Raw genomic sequence first — 23,611 nt, 5'->3', positions numbered from 1 at the left:
ACTGACATGGAACTAGGTCTACTTTTAATGTAATGAATGATAGCTTAGGAATTGTACAGTAGGTTGTTCACACCACAACAAAATGTGGTGTGAATAGTTTCTGAAAGCACTGTTGCGTGACTGACAAAACGAGAGAAACTGCTGCTGCACAACCAAATTTTGAACTTACAGCTTCTGTCGTTTATGCCTGAAAGCCGTTCTAAAATGTAAAAAAAATATTTCTCACAGCCTTTCAAGTCAAGATGTCAGTTTATTTAGAAGCAGTGTAAATTCAACTAGGCCTAGTTTGTAATCTCCAAATACTCTCCGCACTTTTCAGGAATCCATAGGAATAGTCTCTTGTGACAGACAATGCTTTTTCTTGGATCTGGGTTCTGAGGTTACCACAGGATGCAACTCAGATGAGAACCCCAGTCTCTAGTAACAGTAGCATACTGCTCAAGTCTCCAATGGTGACAACCCGACTACAGCTCCATCTCGTGGTTCCGAATTCAAAGTCACTCACCGTGCAGGAACTGCTGACCGGTGCAAGGCTAAATTCCTCTGGGAGTCCATCCTGTGTGTCGAACTCAGAAACCCCTCTGATGATCCTGAGGGAGGTTGACTGTCCAGGCTCATCTCAGAAGGTTGTGTTGGATCCCGAGCTGAACCGCATGTCTTACAGTGTCCCGGCCTGGCCCAGAGTGCTGTCCATCATGTGCAGGCCAGAGCCAATGACAGTAAGGTGTCTGGGTTCCTTTTCTGCCCTCCTGACAGGGGAGTGGTTGAAGGATAGTCCTCCTGTCAATCACGAGGTGAGCCAGCTCAAGAGGTCTGAACTGTCTCTTGAGGATTGCAGCATCAGAGCAGTCAGTCAGTCAGCCATGTGTTTTTATTCACCTTTATATTTGAGTTACACCTATGTTAACATCTGTCATGAGAGACTAGTCTTTAGGGCACATAGATGACAACAGTTGATTTTATTTCCAAGAAATGTGAGTCAAACACCCACAAAGGCCAATTAAGTAAACTGAACATTCCGTTACTCTCAAGATGTAGTGCAGAAGAAAAAAAGGGATTGCTGTCAATTCGATTCATTTAATTTTATTACCAACAGATCCTTATTGTTTTACCGTCACTTACTGGAACCTCTTTCCTTCAAAGAAAGTGTTGTGTCTTTGGCATCATTAAAGTGAAGACTTATTTTATCAAATCAATTCTCTGTAATTAGTATTACGTGATTAAACTAATCATGTAAATGTAATTAACTAGAAGTCGGGGCACCAAGGAAAATCTTCAGATTACAAAGTTATAATTTTCCTAATATAACTCTTCAGATATTTTAATATCTGATCAATTAGTCTTCTAATTAATGAATTATTCTTTAACTCACGTTAGTCTCATTCCAAACGTCGTAAATTGTTGGTTATCTGCACGAACCCAGCCTTTACTATGAATCATCCATACACCAATTGTCTTAATCATTTATTTACTAACTAAATAAATAATCACAGAAATGCATAAACAAACAACAGTTATGGTTACAAGGAAATGATAGGGGAGGTTCCATAGTGGGCTAGCCAATATGACGGCTTGGTGGACAAAGGGAAGTGGGTGTGGACTGAGAACAGGCCGGAAAGAGAAAAAGGAATCACTACACAGTTGATAATTATATTAATTGAAATGCTAATCCTTTGCACATGAACGCTCACTCATTCGGGAATAATTGCAATCAATATATATTTACGCCCAGTGTGTCATTGTGATTTCTGTTGGAATCCGGTCCGTCTGTTGGAGAGTCAGTTCATCATCGTCTCTCTCTCTGCTTCCCTGAAGATCAAAGTCTTTCCTGGTTAGAATGAATACTTCAGAGTACCATTTAGAAATGTTTCATAGAGTAGATGTTTCGGTGGTTGTCTGTCTTCGCATCCCAGGTTGACATAATTTCTAGCTGCAGACTAGTAATTATTATCTAAGATTTGTTCTTATTCTGTAGGGATCGATAATCTCAGGGTTTAACCATTTCCAGCTGTGTAGCCAATGCTCCATGTGGTATGCTTAGGAATTCAACCATTACAACCTTAGCTTATACTGAGGTTTTTGTGGTCTGTAGAGGATTTCCTCAGAAGGGGTTTTTATTCGTAACAGTAGAAAAGGGCTGTTCCATGACGCCAGATCATGTCTGTGCTCACGGGGGAGGGCCAATGACTTAGTTAAACTTTAAAGGGAATACAATTCTCTTTCATTAAAGGTTTAACATCACCTTACATAATTTCCCAAATAGTTTAATCTTTACTCATTCATTTTATACAAGAATTAGATGCAAACCCCATAATTGAGAAATGTACATATTCAGAGATATAGTTATGTGTGTTTCCTGTCCTCTCTGAGGTCACCAAATGAAACACACTCGTCATACCCGTCCCTTAAGTGTCCACGGACCATTCCCACCTTCTCACAAGTGGACCTTTTGTATCAAATTCCCATTTTGGGAATTTAGGAGTTCGCGATGTGAAATCCTTTGTTCTCTCTATGTGGCTCTCTTTCTGCATTCCCAGGGGAAGAGAGTCTCCTCCAGGAATTTACAACCTGAGATAACAGAACCTGGGTGTAGGAGATAGAGAGGGGGATGCCACGATCTATACCCAGAAAGGGCCACGTCATGACAAAAGGCTGATAATTTCTGTGGTTATAAATGCTCTATTTGCATTCTAAATCAGATCTTCCACCTGTAGTTTGTACAGAAAGATGGTCAAATTAAAAGGGAAATCAAACTTTAAAGTGCATTTAAAATAATTTGAAATTGCAGTGCATTTAAAATCGCAGCACACTTTATAGTAAAATAGTCAAATGAAAAGAAGTTAAAGCAAACAAGAAGCATTAAATGGGAATATTAAGAGAACATAAAACACAAAGGATGTCCAAAACCAAAAATGTTTGTTCAATGCGCTTTTGTTATAACACATATAACAGGGGCGCCATTCTATCATAAAAACAAGTTCAGGGCCCAGTTCCAAAATCATTCTCGTTCGCAGTTGAGTTGTGCTGTAATTCTGGTGTGACAAGATCATTTGAACTTTAGAAAACTCTGATGCCATTTTACTATCATACACCTCACTGTCGCTGTGGAGCAATTGAGTGTAGAGAATGTGAAATGGAAATGGTTTGACTGGAGTATGTTCATGAGAAATGAGCCTGCAAAGCTTTTCACTTTGAATTGCATTATACTGATTGGCTGTAAATTGCTCTAAATCAGGAGCTATCATCGAACAAATGTGGAACACAGAGTGATGTCATTAAATGCATGACTTCACAAAATCTGAGAGCTGTAATAAACTGTCATAGATCTTTCAACCTTTTTTTTAACCTTTATTTAACTACGCAAGTCAGTTAAGAACAAATTCTTACTTTCAATGATGGCCTAGGAACAGTGGGTTAACTGCCTTGTTCAGGGGCAGAACGACAGGTTTCTACCTTGTCAGCTCAGGGATTTTATCTTGCAACCTTTCAGTTATTAGTTCAACGCTCTAACCACTAGGCTACCTGCCGCCCCGAAGTGATTTATCAGCTAGTTTACACTGGCAATAAGTCATGTGCTTCTCTTTAGGTTTGTAGAATAAAGGTCTATAGGCCCTATCCAGAAACAACTCCTTGCTCGCCACACCGATGTGAAGCTAGCCACAAGAAGGATGAGCTACAACGGTGGAATTTGAGATTAGCCTTCAAAATAAAAGTCCCCAATTGAAAATGATTCAAACTAATTAAAAATAGTTGGAATGTTATATAAATTAAACAGATGACAATAGTTAATAATAAAAAAAAAAATGTAAAAATCTGTTACAATCACACTGTGGAATTAGAATTGCATTGGGGGCATACTTATATGCACAGTATAGCCTAAGCTATGGATTGTGCACCCATGAAGTGGGTATCAGCCTGCTCAGTGACACTCACAGCACCATTGTACAGCAATTAGGCAAGGCACAGTGACAGATTTATATATATTTTTTACCTTGTTGGATCTGGGATTTGAACCAGAAACCTTACTGGTCTAATGCTATAACCTTGAGGCTACCTACCTAATATGTCTTGCTTACACTATTTGTAACCATTTGCATCACTTTCAACTAGTGATTTTTATTTTGAAGGCTAATCGCAAATTCTACTATTGTGGCTAATCCTAATTGTGGCTAGCTTCACATAGGTGCCCGCCACTACCCCCTGGCCTAGGCACTTGTGGAGATGTGAGAGGATTGCACAGTTGTTTATTCCACCTAGCCTATCAGAGGGAAAGGTAGAGCTATTAGCATATCCTCTCAGATCTTCAAGTGTAGGTTGGAGGAGGGCTGAGGGTTGTTTCTGAGCATCGATAAACATTGGTAGTAGGTTCAATAATGTTAAGCACCCTTCCCTCACTACTGAAAAGAATGTGGCTTCCCTGCAGATAGGATGCCAGGGCCAACTCAATAAGACTAACACATAGCTTCCTATATATCAGGAGGAAGTGAGCAGCCAGCCCAGATTAACGGTCTGTAATGATGCTCTTCTAAATGTTTATGTCCATATGCAAACTACTGTATTTATTTTCCCAATTGTTTCTAACAGAGGTCCATTCTCCCTTTCCTACCTGAATGGTATCATACTCTGGTATGTTCAGTCATGTCAGTGTGATATTAGCTCTGAGAGAAACTGAGAGATTCCAGTGTCATCTTTTCATAACAGAAGGCGAGAGTCAAACTGTTGCTCCCAGTCTCACAAGGATTAACAGACGAATGGTTGTGTATACAAAGCACTCCAGGCAGACTGTGAACAAAGTGCCTGCATCCCAAATGGCACCTGTTACGAATACTCTTTCGCCCAGCAGTCTAGGGGGGATGGCAACGAGACCCGTAACATAAATCATGCAAATTATAATAGTGAAAAAGTAACAGTGAGAACAAATAACCACAGACAACTACAATCTACCGTCAAACTCTAATGGTTTATTTATAAACACACGGTAATGGGGTGTGAGAAAAGGGGCTGAGCTGGACCCAAGCAAAGAAACAATAATCCAAAAACACCCCTATGCTAGTCTAGCCTACTTCAATAACAGCTAGCTAACTAACCAAAAATACAGTGGGTGGTCCGCCCAGTTCTAACTAGGGTACTTAGACAAAGTATTCCTACAGGTAATGTATGCCCATGGGCGACTTGTCTTGGTACCCCCTTTTCCCACCAACAAACAGTCAACACTAACAAAACTCACAGGTGAGAGAGTGAGAGAGAGATCTGGGGAGAAAACAACTGACTGTGTTTTTAAACCAAGGGAAAGGGGCTGTGATTGGGGGAGGGAAGAGGAGCAGGTGTCTTCTGTTTGGGGACTGATTGGGGAGTGATGATTGTCACCTGTGAGGAGGAGAAGGAGAGAAAAGAAATACACATACAGGATACACACTCAGGATACCTGTATCCGTAACAGCACCCAATTCTCTATATATGCTCTACTTTTCACCAGGGTCTATAGGACTCTGGTCAGTACACTATATAGGGAAAATGTTGCCATTTGGAGTCCTTTTCATAGAAGGGAGAAATTGTGTTTCAGGGCATTGTAACGTCTGCTTCCAACTCACACTCTCAAACACGTAGATCCCCTGAATGCAGCTCACTTTCCAGCCCACACTCTCAAACACATAGATCCTCTGAACGCAGCTTACTCTCCAGATCCCAATCACCTGAATTCTGATCACATGTTAACACACCTGTATGTCATTATCACACACTATTTAGTTCAGTTCTTTGCACCCCATCATTGTGAGGTATTGTTTGTTTTGATACACATTTCTACTTGGAGTGCTGGGTTTTCCTGTGTTAGTCCTCCTGTGTACCATAGTTTTGGCCATCCTCACTAACCACACCTTTTTGCCTATTCCCTGGCTGTACTTTTGCCTGTCGGATTTCCTGTCATCAATCTCTTGCCTGATCTCCCGGACTACGTCTTTAGCCTTCTCCCTGCCTGTACTGTTGCGTTTTTGGTGCCCTGTGTATGACCTTCTGCCTGCCCCTGGACCCAGCTACCTGCCTCGTCCTGTGGTCCTTTACAAATAAACACCTGCTGCGCCCTGCACTTGAAACCCGCTCTCTGTCTCCTGTCGTATTCATTACAGGCATAGCCTTAATATTCAGTAGCCTACATACTGTACATGTTTCTATGATTTACTATTGGATTATTTGCAAGGTAATTTTCATGTAGGGCCAACCATAAAATGATATGAGAACTGCCCAGTGTTATTGCTATTTAGTATTTACTATTCATTCTCACTCTACAGTAGCACAAACCAGCTAACCATGCCTATCAAATCAAATTTGCAAGTACTGACATTTAAAAAATATGAAGGGAGAGAACTAGGCTTTCTAAATCTGGCATTAACTGCAATCAAGAGAGATTTGTGACACTTGTTCCACTTGTGTTCCTCTTTCAGCGCTCTTGACTGTAATGACTTGCTTTCAACATTATGCATGGGGCCTGGGTGTTTAAGTGGGATCAACCTCAGTAAGTGCGAGTGAAAAGAGAAGATAAGCTGACATAAGACTTTCATAATACTATGACAACCACGGTTTAACCTCGGCATTCACTTCAAAGGAAAGGGGGGAAAGGACTTGAGGACTTGAGTCTTTCCACTGCTAAAATACTTTCCTAAGATTTCTTAAAGCTTTTCTAGGGTTAGATTGTGTTCTTGACGTATGTGGTAAGATTTGCCTGTCATAACAGCAGCATTAAGGCTCAAAACTATAATGCAGAACTAAATTATCAACATGGCCAATGTAGATAATGTGTAAATTGTTTAAATATGAAATGTACTCTTTCTGGTGGTTTCGCTGATATGGCTGAAAACATAACTGGTCATTTCAGCCATTGCATATTTTTGTTCTTGCATGCTTTTCTCATGCAGTGTAGCCTGTACTAAGTGATTTTATGTAAACATGAGTATAAGCTAGATGTGGTGTCAGTGGAATGATGCCGAGCTTCTCACACAGCACTCGGCAGGGGGATCAAAAGACAGACGTTCTTTACATAACCTGCTTGCGTAACGAAATCCTGCTGCGGCATGAGTCACACTAATAATTACTCATATTTGTGGATAAACCCATATGACATACAGTGCCTTGCAAAAGTATTCACCCCCTTTGGTGTTTTTCCTATTTTGTTGCATTACATCCTGTAATGTAAATAGATTTTTTATTTGGATTTCATGTAATGGACATGCACAAAATAGTCCAAATTGGTGAAGTGAAATGAAAAAAATTACTTGTTTAAAAAAAATTATAAAAAATAAAAAACGGAAAAGTGGTGTGTGCATATGTATTCACCCCTTTTGCTATGAAGCCCCTAAATAAGATCTGGTGCAACCAATTACCTTCAGAAGTCACAGAATTAGTTAAATAAAGTCCACCTGTGTGCAATCTAAGTGTCACAAGATCTGTCACATGATCTCAGATTCTGCAACCCCACTAAGCAAGGGGCACCACCAAGCAAAGGGCACTATGAAGACCAAGGAGCTCTCCAAACAGGTCAGGGACAAAGTTGTGGAGAAATACAGATCAGGGTTGGGTTATAAAAAAATATCAGAAACTTTGAACATCCCACAGAGCACCATTAAATCCATTATTAAAAAATGGAAAGAACATTGCACCACAACAAACCTGCCAAGAGAGGGCCGCGCACCAAAACTCACGGGCCAGGCAAGGAGGGCATTAATCAGAGAGGCAACAAAGAGACCAAATATAACCCTGAAGGAACTGCAAAGCTCCACAGCGGAGATTAGAGTATCTGTCCATAGGACCACTTTAAGCCGTACACTCCACAGAGCTGGGATTTACGGAAGAGTGGCCCAAAGAAAATGATCGAACATGTTTGGTGTTCGCCAAAAGCCATGTTGGATACTCCCCAAACATATGGAAGAAGGTAGTCTGGTCAGATGAGACTAAAATGTAGCTTTTTGGCCATCAAGGAAAACGATATGTCTGGCACAAACCCAACACCTCTCATCACCCCGAGACCCCATCCCCACAGTGAAGCATGGTGGTGGCAGCATCAGGTTGTGGGGATGTTTTTCATTGGCAGGGACTGGGAAACCAGTCAGAATTAAAGGAATGATGGATGGCGCTAAATACAGGGAAATTTTGAGGGAAACCTGTTTCAGTCTTCCAGAGATTTGAGACTGGGACGGAGGTTCACCTTCCAGCAGGACAATGACCCTAAGCATACTGCTAAAGCTACACTTGAGTGGTTTAAGGGAAAACATTTAAATGTCTTGGAATGGCCTAGTCAAAGCCCAGACCTCAATCCAATTGAGAATCTGTGTTATGACTTAAAGATTGCTGTACACCAGCAGAACCCATCCAACTTGAAGGAGATGGAGCAGTTTTGCCTTGAAGAATGGGCCAACATCCCAGTGGCTAGATGTGCCAAGCTTATAGAGACATACCCCCAAGAGACTTGCAGCTGTAATTGCTGCAAAAGGTGGCTCTACAAAGTATTGACTTTGGGGGGTGAATAGTTATGCACACTCAAATATTTCATTTTTTCCTGTCTTGTTTCTTAATAAAAAATATTTTGCATCTTCAAAGTGGTAAGCATGTTGTGTAAATCAAATAATACAAACCCCCCAAAAATCTATTTGAATTCCAGGGTATAAGGCAACAAAATAGGAAAAATGCCAAGGGGGTGAATACTTTCGCAAGCCATTGTACATTATGACGTTTCTACACTCACATAGGGCCAATATTGAAAAAACCTTCTTTGCACCCGATGCAAACCTGTATATTCAAATCGGAATTAAACATTGAGGACAGAGCAAAATAAGTAAAATAACAGTTAGGAGAAAGAATAAAACAAAAGTCAATAGTAAATGATGCAGTTTCATGTTTTAGCATTGTTTTTGGTGTTTTATCACTTGCAATTTTGCACCTGATGCAAATGCTTAGTAAATCTTCATAAATCTTGCCTTGACATTTTTGTCAAGCAAATCGGACAAAAGAGGAAAAATAAGACCAATCATCCAATTTCGTGTTCCATTGCACCTGATAAGTGGATAATAATGATGGTAGTTTAATTGATGATCTCCTCCCATGCTCAAGAGCCTACATTTCCAAAACACAGTTTTATTTATTTCTAATTACACTCAAATTCAGGGATGATCATACTGTATTCAGGATTAAAGTATTGTTAATGTGCAGTAAAAAACAACAACATTGAGGTGGTTGTGAAACAAATATATTATTTTATTGAAATACTTTCAATGTATACTTTTTTCTCATACATACCGTAATTTCCGGACTATAAGCCACAACTTTTTCCCCACGTTTTGAACCTCGCAGCTTAAATAATGACGCGGCTAATATATGGATTTTTCCCGCTTTCAATTTTTTTTGAAAGGAGATGACTTCAGTGGTTTCAGTGCACAGGAGGAAGATAGTGACCAATTACTTTCTTGGTAGGCTACTGTTTACTGCTAATTTTAAATTTTTTGTTACAAGCCGTGTTTCGTTAAAGCCTATTTATTTTTGTTACAAGCCGTGTTTCGTTAAAGCCTGTGTAAAGTTCATTTGTTTCAATGTACCGGTAGGCACCTGCGGCTTATAGACATGTGCAGCTTATTTATGTTCAAAATAATATATTTTTTTTAATTCAGTGGGTGCGGCTTATATTCAGGTGCGCTCAATAGTCCGGAAATTATGGTACATCTTATGCACTTATTACGTCCCCACATCCTCACAAATAATCTCTGTTGTCTCATCTGAGCAGTGTAAATGACTTAATATTCTAGAAATACCCATGTATGGTACCTATAAACTAAAAGCAATTTTTTTAGGAGGACTTTGTCAATTCTGGTTAACACACCATATTACAAATCCCAGTGTGGACCCATAGAGGCACAGTGCCTTAAGAAATGATTCACACCCCTTGAATTTTTCCACATTTTGTTGTGTTACAGCCAGAATTTAAAATTGATTAAATGTGTCACTGGCCTACGTACAATACCCCATAATGTCAAAGTGGAATTATGTCTTTAGAGCTTCTTACAAAAAATATTTTTATGAAAAGCTGAAATGTATTGAGTCAATAAGTATTCAACCCCTTTGTTATGGCAAGACTAACTAAGTTCAGGAGTACAAATCTGCTTAACAAGTCACAATAACTTGCATGACTGTGTGCAATAATAGTGTTTAACATGATTTTTGGAAGACTACCTAATCTCTGTACCCCACACATACAATTATCTGTAAGATCCCTCAGTCAAGAATTTAATTTCAAACACAGATTCAACCACAAAGACCATGGACAAGCAGACATTGAATATCCCTTTGAGCATGGTGAAGTTATTAATTACACTTTGAATGGTGTATCAATACACCCAGTCACTTCAAAGATACAGACGTCCATCCTAACTCAGTTGCAGGAGAGGAAAGAAACCGCTCAAGGATTTCATCATGACGCCAATGGTCACTTTAAAACAGTTGCAGAGTTTAATGGCTGTGATAGGAGAAAACTGAGGATGGATCAACATTGTAGTTACTCCACAATACTAACCTAATTGACAGAGTGAAAAGAAGGAAGCCTGTACAGAATAAAATCTTCCAAAACATGCATCCTGTTTACAATAAGGCACTAAAGTAAACCTGCAAACAATTTGGCAAAGAAATACATTACATTTGGGGCAAATCCAATACAACACATCACTGAGTACCACTCTCCATATATTCAAGCAAAGTGGTGGCTGAATGATGCTATGGGTATGCTTGTCATCGGCAAGGACTAAAGAGTTTTTAGGATAAAAATAAATGGAATAGAGCTAAGCACAGGCAAAATTCTAGAGGAAAACCTGGTTCAGTCTGCTTTCCAACAGACACTGGGAACACATTCGCCTTTCAGCAGGACAAAAACCTAAAACATAAGGCCAAATATACACTGGAGTTGCTTACCAAGACGACATTGAATGTTCCTAAGTGGCCTAATGTCACGTCCTGGCCAGTATAAGGGTTAATTGTTATTGTAGTTTGGTCAGGACGTGGCAGAGGGTATTTGTTTTATGTGGTTCGGGGTGGTGTTTTGGTAAAAGGGTGTTTGATTTAGTATTTCTGGGTTTTTGGGTTATGATCTATGTTTATGTAATTCTATGTTTAGTCTAGGTAGTCTGTTTCTATGTAGAGTTAATTGGGGTGGACTTCCAATTGAAGGCAGCTGTGTGGTGTTGCCTTTGATTGGAAGTCCTATATTAGTTGGGTGTGTTTGTCTGTGTGTTTGTGGGAGATTGTTCTGTGTTTAGCCTTGTGCCTTGACAGACTGTCTGTATATCGTTCGTTCACTTGTTTTGTTATTTTGGTGTTCATTTTGGGAAATTAATAAACGTCAAGATGAGCTTACACATACCTGCTGCGTTTTGGTCCTCCATTACCGACGACAACCGTGACACCTAATTTCAGTTATGACTTAAAAATACTTGAAAATGGCTGTCTAGCAATAATCAACAACTAACTTGATAGAGCTTGAACATTTTTTTAAATAATAATGTGCAAAAATTGTACAATCCAGGTGTGCAAAGCTCTTAGAGACTTACCCAGAAAGACTCACAGCTGTAATTGCTGCCAAAGTTGATTCTAGCATGTTTTGACTCAGGGGCTGGAATACTTACAGTTGAAGTCGGAAGTTTACATACACTTATGTTGGAGTCATTAAAACTCATTGTTTAACCACTCCACACATTTTTTGTTAAGAAACTATAGTTTTGGCAAGTCGGTTAAGACATCTACTTTGTGCATGACACAAGTAATTTTTCCAACAACTGTTTACAGACAGATTATTTCACTTATAATTCACTGTATCACAATTCCAGTGGGTCAGAAGTTTACATACACTAAGTTGACTGTGCCTTTAAACAGCTTTGACAATTCCAGAAAATGATGTCATGGCTTTAGAAGCTTCAAACATAGTGCCTTTTTGCTTGACATTATGGGAAAATCAAAAGAAATCAGCCAAGACCCCAGAAAAAAAAATTGCAGACCTCCACAAGTCTGGTTCATCCTTGGGAGCAATTTCCAAATGCCTGAAGGTACCACATTCATCTGTACAAACAATAGTACGTAAGTATAAACACCATGGGACCACGCAGCTGCCATACCGCTCAGGAAGGAGATGCGTTCCGTCTCCTAGAGATAAATGTACTTTGGTGCAAAAAGTGCAAATCAATCCCAGAACAACAGCAAAGCACCTTGTGAAGATGCTGGAGGAAACAGGTACAAAAGTATCTATATCCACAGTAAAACGAGTCCTATATCGACATAACCTGAAAGGCCGCTCAGCAAGGAAGAAGCCACTGTTCCAAAACCGCCATAAAAAAAGCCAGACTACGGTTTGCAACTGCACATGGGGACAAAGATGGTACTTTTTGGAGAAATGTCCTCTGGTCTGATGAAACACAAATAGAACTGTTTGGCCATAATGACCATCATTATGTTTGGAGGAAAAAGGGGGAGGCTTGCGAGCCGAAGAACACCATCCCAACCATGAAGCACGGAGGTGGCAGCATCATGTTGTGGGGGTGCTTTGCTGCAGGAGGGACTGGTGCACTTCACAAGATAGATGGCATGATGAGGCAGGAAAATGATGTGGATATATTGAAGCAACATCTAAAGACATCAGTCCAGGAAGTTAAAGCTTGGTCACAAATGGGTCTTCCAAATGGACAATGACCACAAGCAAACTTCCAAAGTTGTTGCAAAAAGGCTTAAGGACAACAAAGTCAAGGTATTGGATTGGCCATCACAAAGCCCTGACCTCAATCCCATAGAAAACTTGTGGGCAGAACTGAAAAAGCGTGTGCGAGCAAGGAGGCCTACAAACCTGACTCAGTTACACCAGCTCTGTCTGGAGGAATGGGCCAAAATTCACCCAACTTATTGTGGGAAGCTTGTGGAAGGCTACCCGAAACGTTTGACCCAGGTTAAACAATTTAAAGGCAATGCTACCAAATACTAATTGAGTGTATGTAAACTTCTGACCCACTGGGAATGCATTGAAAGTAATAAAAGCTCAAATAAATCGTTCTCTCTACTATTATTCTGACATTTCAAATTCTTAAAATAAAGTGGTGATCCTAACTGACCTAAGACAGGGAATTTTTACTAGGATGTCAGGAATTGTGAAAAATTGAGTTTAAATGTATTTGGCTAAGGTGTATGTACACTGCCAACTTCAATTGTATCTTATCAAGATATATTAGTTTTACATTTTTCATTAATAGTTTTTACAAATGTTGAAAAAAAATATCCACTTTCACATTACATTTTGTGCAGATCGTTATCAAAAATGACAATTAAATCCATTTTAAGGCCATTTTCTAACACAACAAAATGTGGAAATAGTCAAGGGGTATGAATACTTTCTAAAGGCATACCTTCAAAGAATTCCTATGGATAAACATCTAGCCACCTTCCATTGTAATCAACTCTGTTTGACGGTGTCCATATTAGGACAGCCTAAGTCCTGCTAAGATTGAAACAAGTCCTGCTGAGAATGAGGGTGTCGTAATATTAACACCATACAGGTTAAATCTTGCTGTTGTTGCCGTGGTTAAAACCGTACACAATATCGCTTAAAATGTGGTGACAATAGTTATCAACTTCTTGCATAGCAAAGGACATCACTGTGTCATCCAGAGAAGGCAATTATTCAATTTTGATCCTAAGCTCACAATTTCGTACTTAAAGGAGCACAACTATAACATTCATATCTCGTTTCTTGATTTCAAAAAAAGTTTAAAGCAGTATTTTCCAAACTCTCCAAATCACAATGTGTGCATAAACTCTATTTCTAGTACTCTCTGTTACAATACTACCTAACATAGTTTTGTATATACTGTACACGTATCTTAAAACCCTGTACATTATTGCATTAAGGGGTCACAATACAGTGCCCTGACAAAAACATTGACATCACATAGAAATCAAAGGCCCATGACATCCCTGCCAGACACCAGGCAGGGCAGCATTAATGTGCAATTCTCCATTTTGTCTTTGGAAAAACAAACAGTTGTTTATGTTATAATAACACTGAAATTGAAGGACCGAAGGTAAACATCCCAGATTTTGCAGGGATGTTTATTGTGGCTTTGAAAGAGTTAATCGCAGCTGGTGTCAGTTGTTCAGCCCACAAGAGTTAGAAAAAAATATGAGACGCCTGATTTGAGGTCAATCATGGCACTGTATCCCATAGCTTTCTCCACCATACAAACACTGGAGACAAGCTAGCCCCCATCATCAGTCTAAAACAACACAGCACTTCCTCTGCTGTCCAGCACTACAACAAATTCACACAGATCATGTGTAAGGTGAGATCGAAACAAGTCCTGACACTGAGGCTGTCCTAATAGGACACCCGTACACGTGACTGGTGTTGTCCTTACATTGTGCCGAGAAACCGCGGTAATTCAAGTCAATCAGGGGGTAGACAGTTCAATGCTCCCCTCGGTTAAGGTTCAGCAGGTTTAAGAGAAACATGTTGTCGGGTCAAGCTCCATAATCCTGACTGCCCCAGTGCGAACGTTGCCATGGTAACACCTCTCATACACATCTCAGAGCTCTCTGAGGAACAGTTTGACACCAACCACTTCTGACTCTGAGGCTGTCATAATATGGACACTGTACACATGAAGCTGGACCTCCCTCTGTGCTCAGGTGGTCGGGATGAGGGGTTCAAAGGTTAATATGGGGCGAAGAGGATGGACCCTCCTGTTGGCCGGATAGGGCCAGGAGCCGCTCGCAGGAAAGAGGGCTGGAGGGCGGTTTTCTGGAAGACGGAGGTGTTGGGCCGCGGGTGGAGGGAGATGGAAGGTATGGTGGTGGGGATGAACGGGCTGGAGAGGAAAGACTGAGACAGGGGCTTCACAAGGTCCTTCTGGAATGCCAATTTAGCCTGAGGGGAAGAGAACAACTCCATGAGACACAACAATTCATATGGGGTAAGGTGTGTAATGCTATCCAATTCTATAATTGACTGATTAGTCAACAAATAAATCTGTAAACTAATCCATCAGAGAGACTACTCTTGCCTCTCTGCTCAAACAGACTACCCATAGGCAATGTGTAATATCAATTAAAAGAGAACAGCCACCGGGTGAGATAATACAGTTAATTCTGTACATTGTCAACTGAATTAAAACAGATATTATCTCAGGACATTTTCTCAGGATACTGGATATTATTTCAGTGAGTTGATATTCTCTTTTCGTCTGGAAACATAGTGTATATACATTGAGTGTGCTCTTTCCATGACAGACTGACCAGGTGAATCGAGGTGAAAGCTATGATACCTTATTGATGTCACTTGTTAAATCTACTTCAGTCAGTGTAGATGAAGGGGAAAAGACAGGTTAAAGAAGGATTTTTAAGCCTTGAAATTATTGAGACATGGATTGTGTATATGTGCCATTCAGAGGGTGAATGTGCAAGAAGAAATATTTAAGTGCCTTTGGACGGTGTATGGTAGTATGTGCCAGGCGCACCGGTTTGAGTGTGTCAAAAACTGCAACACGGCTGTGTTTTTCACACACAACAGTTTCCCATGTGTATCAAGAATGGTTCACCACCCAAAGGACATCCAGCCAACTTGACACAACTGTCGGAAGCATTGGAGTCAACATGGGCTAGCATCCCTATGGAACGCTTTCGACACCTTGTAGAGGCAATGCCCTGCCGAATTGAGGTTGTTCTGAGGGCAAAATGAAGGTGGAAAGGAAATAGCTAGTCAGTTGAACAACTGAATGCATTCAACTGAAATATGTCTTCCACATTTAACCCAACCCCTCTGAGTTAGAGAGGTGCGGGGGGCTGCTTTAATCAACATCCACGTCATCGGCGCCCGGGGAAAAGTGGGATAACTGCCTTGCTCAGGGGCAGAATGACAAGATTTTTACCTTGCCAACTTGGGGATTTGATCCAGCAACCTTTCGGTTACAGGCCAACACTCCTACCCACCAGGCTACCTGCCATGTTCTTAATGTTTTGTGCACTCAGTGTAGATTTGACAAATCTCCACCAAAACTGAGGAAAATGACTGATGATAATACTGCCTTACTTCTAGTGTGGTGGTGGCGGTGCTGTGTTTCTGCTTGCTGTAAGGACTGTATTTGGGCTTCAAGGGTTTCCCGGCCACTCGGTCTTTGTGCCTCCGACTGGAAATGTGCTGAAACAAGTACAAAAAAGGGTTGACATTAGTCCTGTAGGCGCATGAAATATTACCTTTCAAAGTCGTTCATACTCAGTTGAAACATAGTGTATATACAAACTCAATATGGCTGACGTAAGCAAATCACTAAACTGGCACTGATTTAGTATTTCTTCAGAGCTAATCAGTTTGATCTAGTTGTAACCTTTCATTGTAGGACATATCTCAGGGATGGGAAGCTCTGGTCTTAAAGGGTTGCAGTATGTGCAGGCTTTTATTCTAGCCCAGTACTAACACATGACTGATCGAAATAATACATTTTAAATCAAGACTAGTTTATCAGGTTTTTTTTAACATTTGGAACAAATGCCTGCACATAATGTGGCCATCCAGAAAATGAAAATCCATGCCTTAGGCCTATTCATTATAAATGTGAAGTTATTAACTGCTAATTGTGGTGGAGATTGACAGTGTAATTATGTAATAGTACCTGTGGGAGAAAAATACAAAAGCCACCTGCCTAGTGTTTGACTCATGGAGGCCATATTCTATGAATTAGAGACTTCATATGATCAACTTTGCAAGATGACATATCATACTATAGACATTTCAAATGTAGTTTGACTACACAGGCAATGGCATGGCACATACACAAAAAGTTGTAGAAATAAAAAACTATACTGCGGTACAGGATTTTGTTGTGTTGTACACACTGAGGCAATTGTTCTGCCAACTCAATCCACTTGTTGTACAGAGGTAAAATGTATTATTTTGGATTTGTGATCAATTCAATGAATAAATGTTGAGATTGTCTGTAATTGTCTATTTCTTTACCTGTTTGAGCTGGATCTCTGAGTTGACGTGGACATCACAGATTTCGCAGTGGAACGTCTTGTTCTGCAGGCCTGAGCCTTTGGTGATGGTGGCCTGGACCTTAAGCTTAGTCCCTGGTCTGGGATAGGCTTTGATGGGCCCTGCTCCATCCCTCGCCTCCAGCATCGTTTTGTGCTTGGAACCTGGTAAGGATGTGGAATAACAAGCAAGAACATTAAAGAGGCTATTCGTCACGTTTAAAAGGTGCTCTTGAGCCAAAAGGGGCACATCCCATAGATAGACAGAAATTACACCTGTCCAGATAAAAAATGTATTTTTACATTATATGTACAGTATATGAACCATAGCCAAAGTTTCACGTGAACAATTAGCAACTAATAGATTCCATTTAGCTGACCTGTGTTGTGAGCCTCAAGCTGGGAGAGGGAGTTGACGGCCACTTTGCATAACGAACAGTAGAGAAGCTTCTTGGCCTTCTCCTCCTCTGATTCGTCGGAGTGCTTGTACGGGGCGGGGGCAGCAGGCACAGCAGGCACTGGGGTTGGTTTAGTGAGGGTGGGCTTTGGCATCTCTGGGGCCGGACTGGCAGGTGTGGGCTCACACAGAGGTTTACACAGGATAGATGAGGGCGCCAATGCCAGGCCAGCAGCTGGGAAAAACGATTTTGAAGACGCCATGGTGTAGAGATTGTTTGGATATAACCCTATTTTAATTGAAAATCAAACAGATACAACAGTTAAACCACCTCATAACCCACTTAACACAGTGTTGTGCTACAGAGTTAGTAAGTAGGGGTATTGGGCTTTTTTTGTGTGTGTATTTTATTAGATAGGACACTAGCTCAAAACCACGCTTGCACTGATACAGTGGCTGTATTCTGGAGGCAGCGGCTTAGACCGATTGACCACGCAGGCCACAGAATTGGGCATTGATACATGCAATCTGTGATCAATTGAATGAATGAGTTGAGAGCCTTTTCTCTCTCAAACTAGTCTGAATTGCATGTATCAAAGGTATTAAACTAGTCTGAATTATTGGTATTAAACTAGTCTGAAGGTATTGATACATGCCGTTGTTACCATAAGAGAAGACTCCCTCTATGGTTTTATCTAACCTTAATCTAACCTAACGTCTGACTTCCATTTGTTCAGGATTGATGAGTCAGAGAGCATTTCCACAGCTGCTGTCAAGCAGTGCTCTGGGTCGTGTAAATAGGGGTACGCTGTAGCAAAACGAAAACACCATTTCAGGTATTACCTCCCCATTTTGGACCGATTTCTTCCTTTTCGTGACTATGAATTAGCCAGTAAATTTGAGCTGAACTGCGGAGGAACCGACCGTACACATGATGATGGTGCTTTTTAAAAATATTTTTTTACAGGCAATCTGCAATTGGTACATAAATGAATGATATATATCCATTGATTCTTTAAGAATATACAGTAACTTCTGAATGCCACATGAGCTTAATTCAACTGTCGTGACAGATCAGAACCCAAAATATAAGCTTGGTTTACTCCATTGTTTGTAAACAATGTAACTGTTGATGGCCACTTTCCCTATAATGTTGAGATCATGGATGGTCATTCCCTGCATCCATAGCTTTGTCTATGAATTTGCAGGTGCTTACATTTCTCTAGCCCCATCCCTAAGCTGTGGCGGGGTTAAACTTATTCACAATATGCCTTGCTCATATCGATATCATAACAAATTATTGATATTGGGATCCAGCACTACTTATCCAGCACGAATACATCTATCACTAAACCAAGCAACAGCCCAGGTGGTAGTGTAGCCTACCATTCCCAACTCAGATCAATGGGTATGCAATCCAACACCACTTTCCTTAGGTCAGTGACTTTAGCAATCCAACTCAGTACATTGATGTAGGCACCACATTCAAATGACCCTGACACATGTTCACAAGCTCCTCTGAGCTGAGGTATAACAATAATACACAGAGAAGCATATACACACACACTCACAAACACACTTAACATCATCACAAGTCCAAATGCTTGAGACAAAGGCCAATAAGGCAACGGCTGTATAGAGCATGCAGCTTAAATATTCGGAGTAGACAATGTGCCTGTCCCAAATGGTACACTATTCCCTATACCTAGCCCACATAGGGCTCTATTCAAAAGTAATGCACTATGTAGGGAATAGGGTGCCATTTGGAACTCAACCTTAAACAAGAGGAGCTATTAACCTGGTTGTTCAGAGCTGCAGGCAGTGACAGCGATACTGGAGGAGGAAGATGAGGAGAAGGAAGAGGTGGTGGTGGAGGATATGAATCTCTTTCCTCTGTCCTGGCTGGGTGTGCTGTTGTTTTTCAGGGTCTTATGTTTAGGAGTCTCCTGCGCTTTGAGCTTCTTGGCATGTTTGCTGCCTTTGTAGTGCGCATCGGCTTGGCTCTACAAAGGGGAAGAAATGAACTGTTCCGTCAGGCTCATTTCTAACACAATTCTATAGGCTATGTAACTGCGTGAGAAAAGAGAGTTTTGATGGCCTCTATTAAAAAGAGGATGATCCCATCAGTTTTCTCTAGGCTAGGTCTACTATATTTATTTATCAACTGTCCTAATATTAAGCACATCGCTTTACTTTACAATAGGAGTATAGCCTACCTGGCTGGCATGAAAATGAACCACGTTTCACGCTGGCATGAATGATTCGGGCGACAGACGCAGGAATGCGTAATAGGGTTTTTATTTAGCCCAAATTACGGCGTGCCGTGTAAAGGCACAGGGACGAAGACCGAACAAACACGTAACAAAAACACAGGGTTGAAACCCAAACAAAAGAGCGAGCAGTACCTCGAATAAATACACACGCGCACAATGATGAACGCACGGGACGAGACCCGTAATCATCTGCGCAATCCACAAGGGCACGAAAGCCCAAAACACACAGCACATGTACTCACACGCACCAATGGACATTGTAACAATAATCAACCCCACCATGGTGAACAAAGGGCACATATAAACAAATACAATCGGTGGGAATAGGGGCCAGGTGTGCGCAATGAAAGTTCCAGAGGGATCAGTGACACAACGGGAAAAGCATCCTACATTCGCTCTTTTTTTATTTGATTTATTTAACCTTTATTTAACCAGGTAGGCTAGTTGAGAACAAGTTCTCATTTGCAACTGCGACCTGGCCAAGATAAAGCGTAGCAATTCAACACATACAACAACACAGAGTTACACATGGAATAAACAAAACATACAGTCAATAATACAGTAGAACAAAAGAAAACAAAAAGTCTATATACAGTGAGTGCAAATGAGGTAAGTTATGGCAATAAATAGGCCATGGTGGCGAAGTAATTACAATATAGCAATTAAACACTGGAATTGTAGATGTGCAGAAGATGAATGTGCAAGTAGAGATACTGGGGTGCAAAGGAGCAAGATAAATAAATAAATACAGTATGGGGATGAGGTAGGTAGATAGATGGGCTGTTTACAGATGGGCTATGTACAGGTGCAGTGATCTGTGAGCTGCTCTGACAGCTGGTGCTTAAACCTAGTGAGGGAGATATGAGTCTCCAGCTTCAGAGATTTTTGCAGTTCGTTCCAGTCATTGGCTGCAGAAAACTGGAAGGAAAGGGTGATGATAAGTGCATAGATTTTTTCCCATGGCCCTGCTCCGAGACAGGTGCATGATAATGGTCCATTCTAAATCAAAACTCATTACACACATATATTATTTAGTATATGTAAAGACAACATTAAATTAAGAATGGTCTGATGGGTGACAATATTGGTCTATCACTTGTGAATAATATTTTATCACTTGTGAATGATGCCCAGCTTGTCCAGTAAGGCAAGAAACAGAGCATTGCGCATTGTTCAAATCATAGTCACACACCTCATGTAGCCTAGCCCATAGGCCTATATGTTTTGATAAGGTTTGAATCACAACTGTGGCCAAAAAGCTTCTTAAAATGAAGCACATGAATCTGCTTTATAACCGGTGTAGAGCCTAACTGGCATATTGTACATAGGCTGCATGTGAGTTTCAAGTTTGAGGAAGATCATTTTCACCATAAAAATACACCTTTATAATACAGCATTACATGCATAATTGCATTTGCTGTCACTTTCGAGAACAGTGTATTACCGCTAATTGATTTTATTTTGGAATATTCGCATTTATAGCCTACTGTCGTGTGCGGATTGCTGCGCTTATAATGTGAAGAAATAGCCTAATAGTTTATCAACATTTTAAGCTAAACGTTCTGATCTGTTACATCAGCCTCAATGCTTTTAAAGGTTTTTTTGATGCGAGTATGTTTTGAATATTCCTTTATTGCACAGAAGGACAAGTTGACTACAAGAATAGATCAACTTTTGTACTGTGGGGAAATAGTAGATTGACATAGGCTAGTGCTTTTGCTGTTCGGTAGGCCTACTCATCTTGTTGGCTGATGAAAAGTAGGATAAATGTGGACACTTCTAACATCTTCAATATGCTCCTCGGAATTCGATAAGAGGGACACACACAGTTGCGTCCCTGATGTGTATGTCTTCATTCACTTGTAGCCTACTTCTTAGCTGAAATGCATCTGAGAAGGACCCAATCACGTGACTGGCATTGGCTAATAAGAATTGAGATATCTGAGAGAGCCACGTGAGCGAGAGGTGCTTTGGAGCATTGCAGCCAGGAGAAGGGAATTATATTCATTATATTCAGCCCAAGGGAGGCCGCAAAAGGCATGGATTTTTTTAGGGGGCATTACACCACACAAGGGGAATTGCCGCCAGGATATCTGAGGCCTGTTGAAAATATTATCTAGTGCTTGTCATATTGTGAATGAGAGACTGATGAAGCGTGTGCAGCCGGCACAATAAACAAATCAGAGATCATGCCTTTCATGCAACTTTTTTCCAAATCCTCATTAGAGTTCCATCATGCAGCCTTAGAATGTATTCAAAATCTAAACATATATCCCAACATTTGTATCACAACTCAAGTGGCATAAAAAACTCTAAATTAAGCATATAGTTGAAGTTGGAAGTTTACATGCACTTAGGTTGGAGTCATTAAAACTCGTTTTTCAACCACTCCACAAATTTCTTGTTAACAAACTATAGTTTTGGCAAGTCGGTTAGGACATCTACTTTGTGCATGACACAAGTAATTATTCCAACAATTATTTCACTTATAATTCACTGTATCACAATTCCAGTGGTTGGAAGTTTACATACACTACGTTGACTGTGCCTTTAAACAGCTTGGAAAATTCCAGAAAATGATGTCATGGCTTTAGAAGTTCTGATAGGCTAATTGACATCATTTGAGTCAATTGGAGGGGTACCTGTGGATGTATTTCAAGGCCTACCTTCAAACTCAGTGCCTCTTTGCTTGACATCATGGGAAAATCAAAGAGATTAGCCAAGACCTCAGAAAAATAATTGTAGACCTCCACACGTCTGGTTCATCCTTGGGAGCAATTTCCAAATGCCTGAAGGTACCACATTCATCTATACAAACAATAGTACGCAAGTAAAAACACCATGGGACCAGGCAGCCGCCATACCGCTCAGGAAGGAGACGCGTTCTGTCTCCTAGAGATGAACGTACTTTGGTGCGAAAAGTGAAAATCAATCCCAGAACAACAGCAAAGGACCTTGTGAAGATGCTGGAGGAAACAGGTACAAAAGTATCTATATCCACAGTAAAGCGAGTCCTATATCGACATAACCTGAAAGGCCGATCAGCAAGGAAGAAGCCACTGCTCCAAAACCACCATAAAAAAGCCAGACTACGGTTTGCAACTGCACATGGGGACAAAGATGGAGAAATGTCCTCTGGTCTGATGAAACAAAAATAGAACTGTTTAGCCACAATGACCATCGTTATGTTTGGAGGAAAAATGGGAAGGTTAGCAAGCCTGAAGAACGCCATCCCAACCGTGAAGCACGGGAGTGGCAGCATAATGTTGTGGGGGTGCTTTGCTGCAGGGGGGACTGGTTCACGTCACAAAATAGATGGCATCATGAGGCAGGAAAATGATGTGGATATATTGAAGCAACTTCTCAAGACATCAGTCAGGAAGTTAAAGCTTGGTTGCAAATGGGTCTTCCAAATGGACAATGACCCCAAGCAAACTTCCAAAGTCATGGCAAAATGGCTTAAGGACAACAAAGTCAAGGTATTGGAGTGGCCATCACAAAGCCCTGACCTCAATCCTATAGAAAATTTGTGGACAGAACTGAAAAAGCGTGTGCGAGCAAGGAGGCCTACAAACCTGACTCAGTTACACCAGCTCTGTCTGGAGGAATGGGCCAAAATTCACTCAACTTATTGTGGAAGGCTACCCGAAACGTTTGACCCAAGTTCAACAATTTAAAGGCAATGCTACCAAATACTAATTGAGTGTATGTATACTTCTGACCCACTGGGAATGTGATGAAAGAAATAAAAGATTAAATAAATAATTCTCTCTACTATTATTCTGACATTTCACATTCTTATAAAGTGGTGTCCTAACTGACCTAAGACAGGGAATGTTTACTAGGATTAAATGTCAGGAATTGTGAAAAACTGAGTTTAAAGGTATTTGGCTAAGGTGTATGAAAA

The 23,611-nt window shown here is 40.6% G+C and overlaps 1 protein-coding gene across 5 annotated transcripts in view; it reads right to left on the bottom strand.

Moving 5' to 3' along the window:
* Nucleotides 1-13,055: 13,055 nt before the first annotated feature.
* The window catches only part of LOC106575132 (zinc finger protein 385B), a 164,507-nt gene continuing 153,951 nt past the window's right edge, over nt 13,056-23,611 (bottom strand). For 3 of the 5 annotated variants that reach the window (XM_014151365.2, XM_014151361.2, XM_045698754.1), the window contains 5 exons: nt 19,230-19,434; nt 17,415-17,720; nt 17,018-17,199; nt 16,094-16,201; nt 13,060-14,932 (listed from right to left, as the gene is read on the bottom strand). In XM_014151365.2, coding sequence (XP_014006840.1) covers nt 14,720-14,932; nt 16,094-16,201; nt 17,018-17,199; nt 17,415-17,720; nt 19,230-19,434 — 1,014 coding nt within the window. In that variant the 3' untranslated portion in view covers nt 13,060-14,719. Of the gene's footprint in view, nt 14,933-16,093; nt 16,202-17,017; nt 17,200-17,414; nt 17,721-19,229; nt 19,435-23,611 lie in introns of all 5 variants that reach the window. The other 2 variants (XM_014151358.2, XM_045698753.1) reach the window with 2 other exon arrangements.

Source organism: Salmo salar, chromosome ssa17 (genome assembly GCF_905237065.1).
Source record: "Salmo salar chromosome ssa17, Ssal_v3.1, whole genome shotgun sequence".
Lineage (NCBI taxonomy): Eukaryota > Metazoa > Chordata > Actinopteri > Salmoniformes > Salmonidae > Salmo > Salmo salar.
This window is presented reverse-complemented; position numbering and strand designations above follow the sequence as displayed.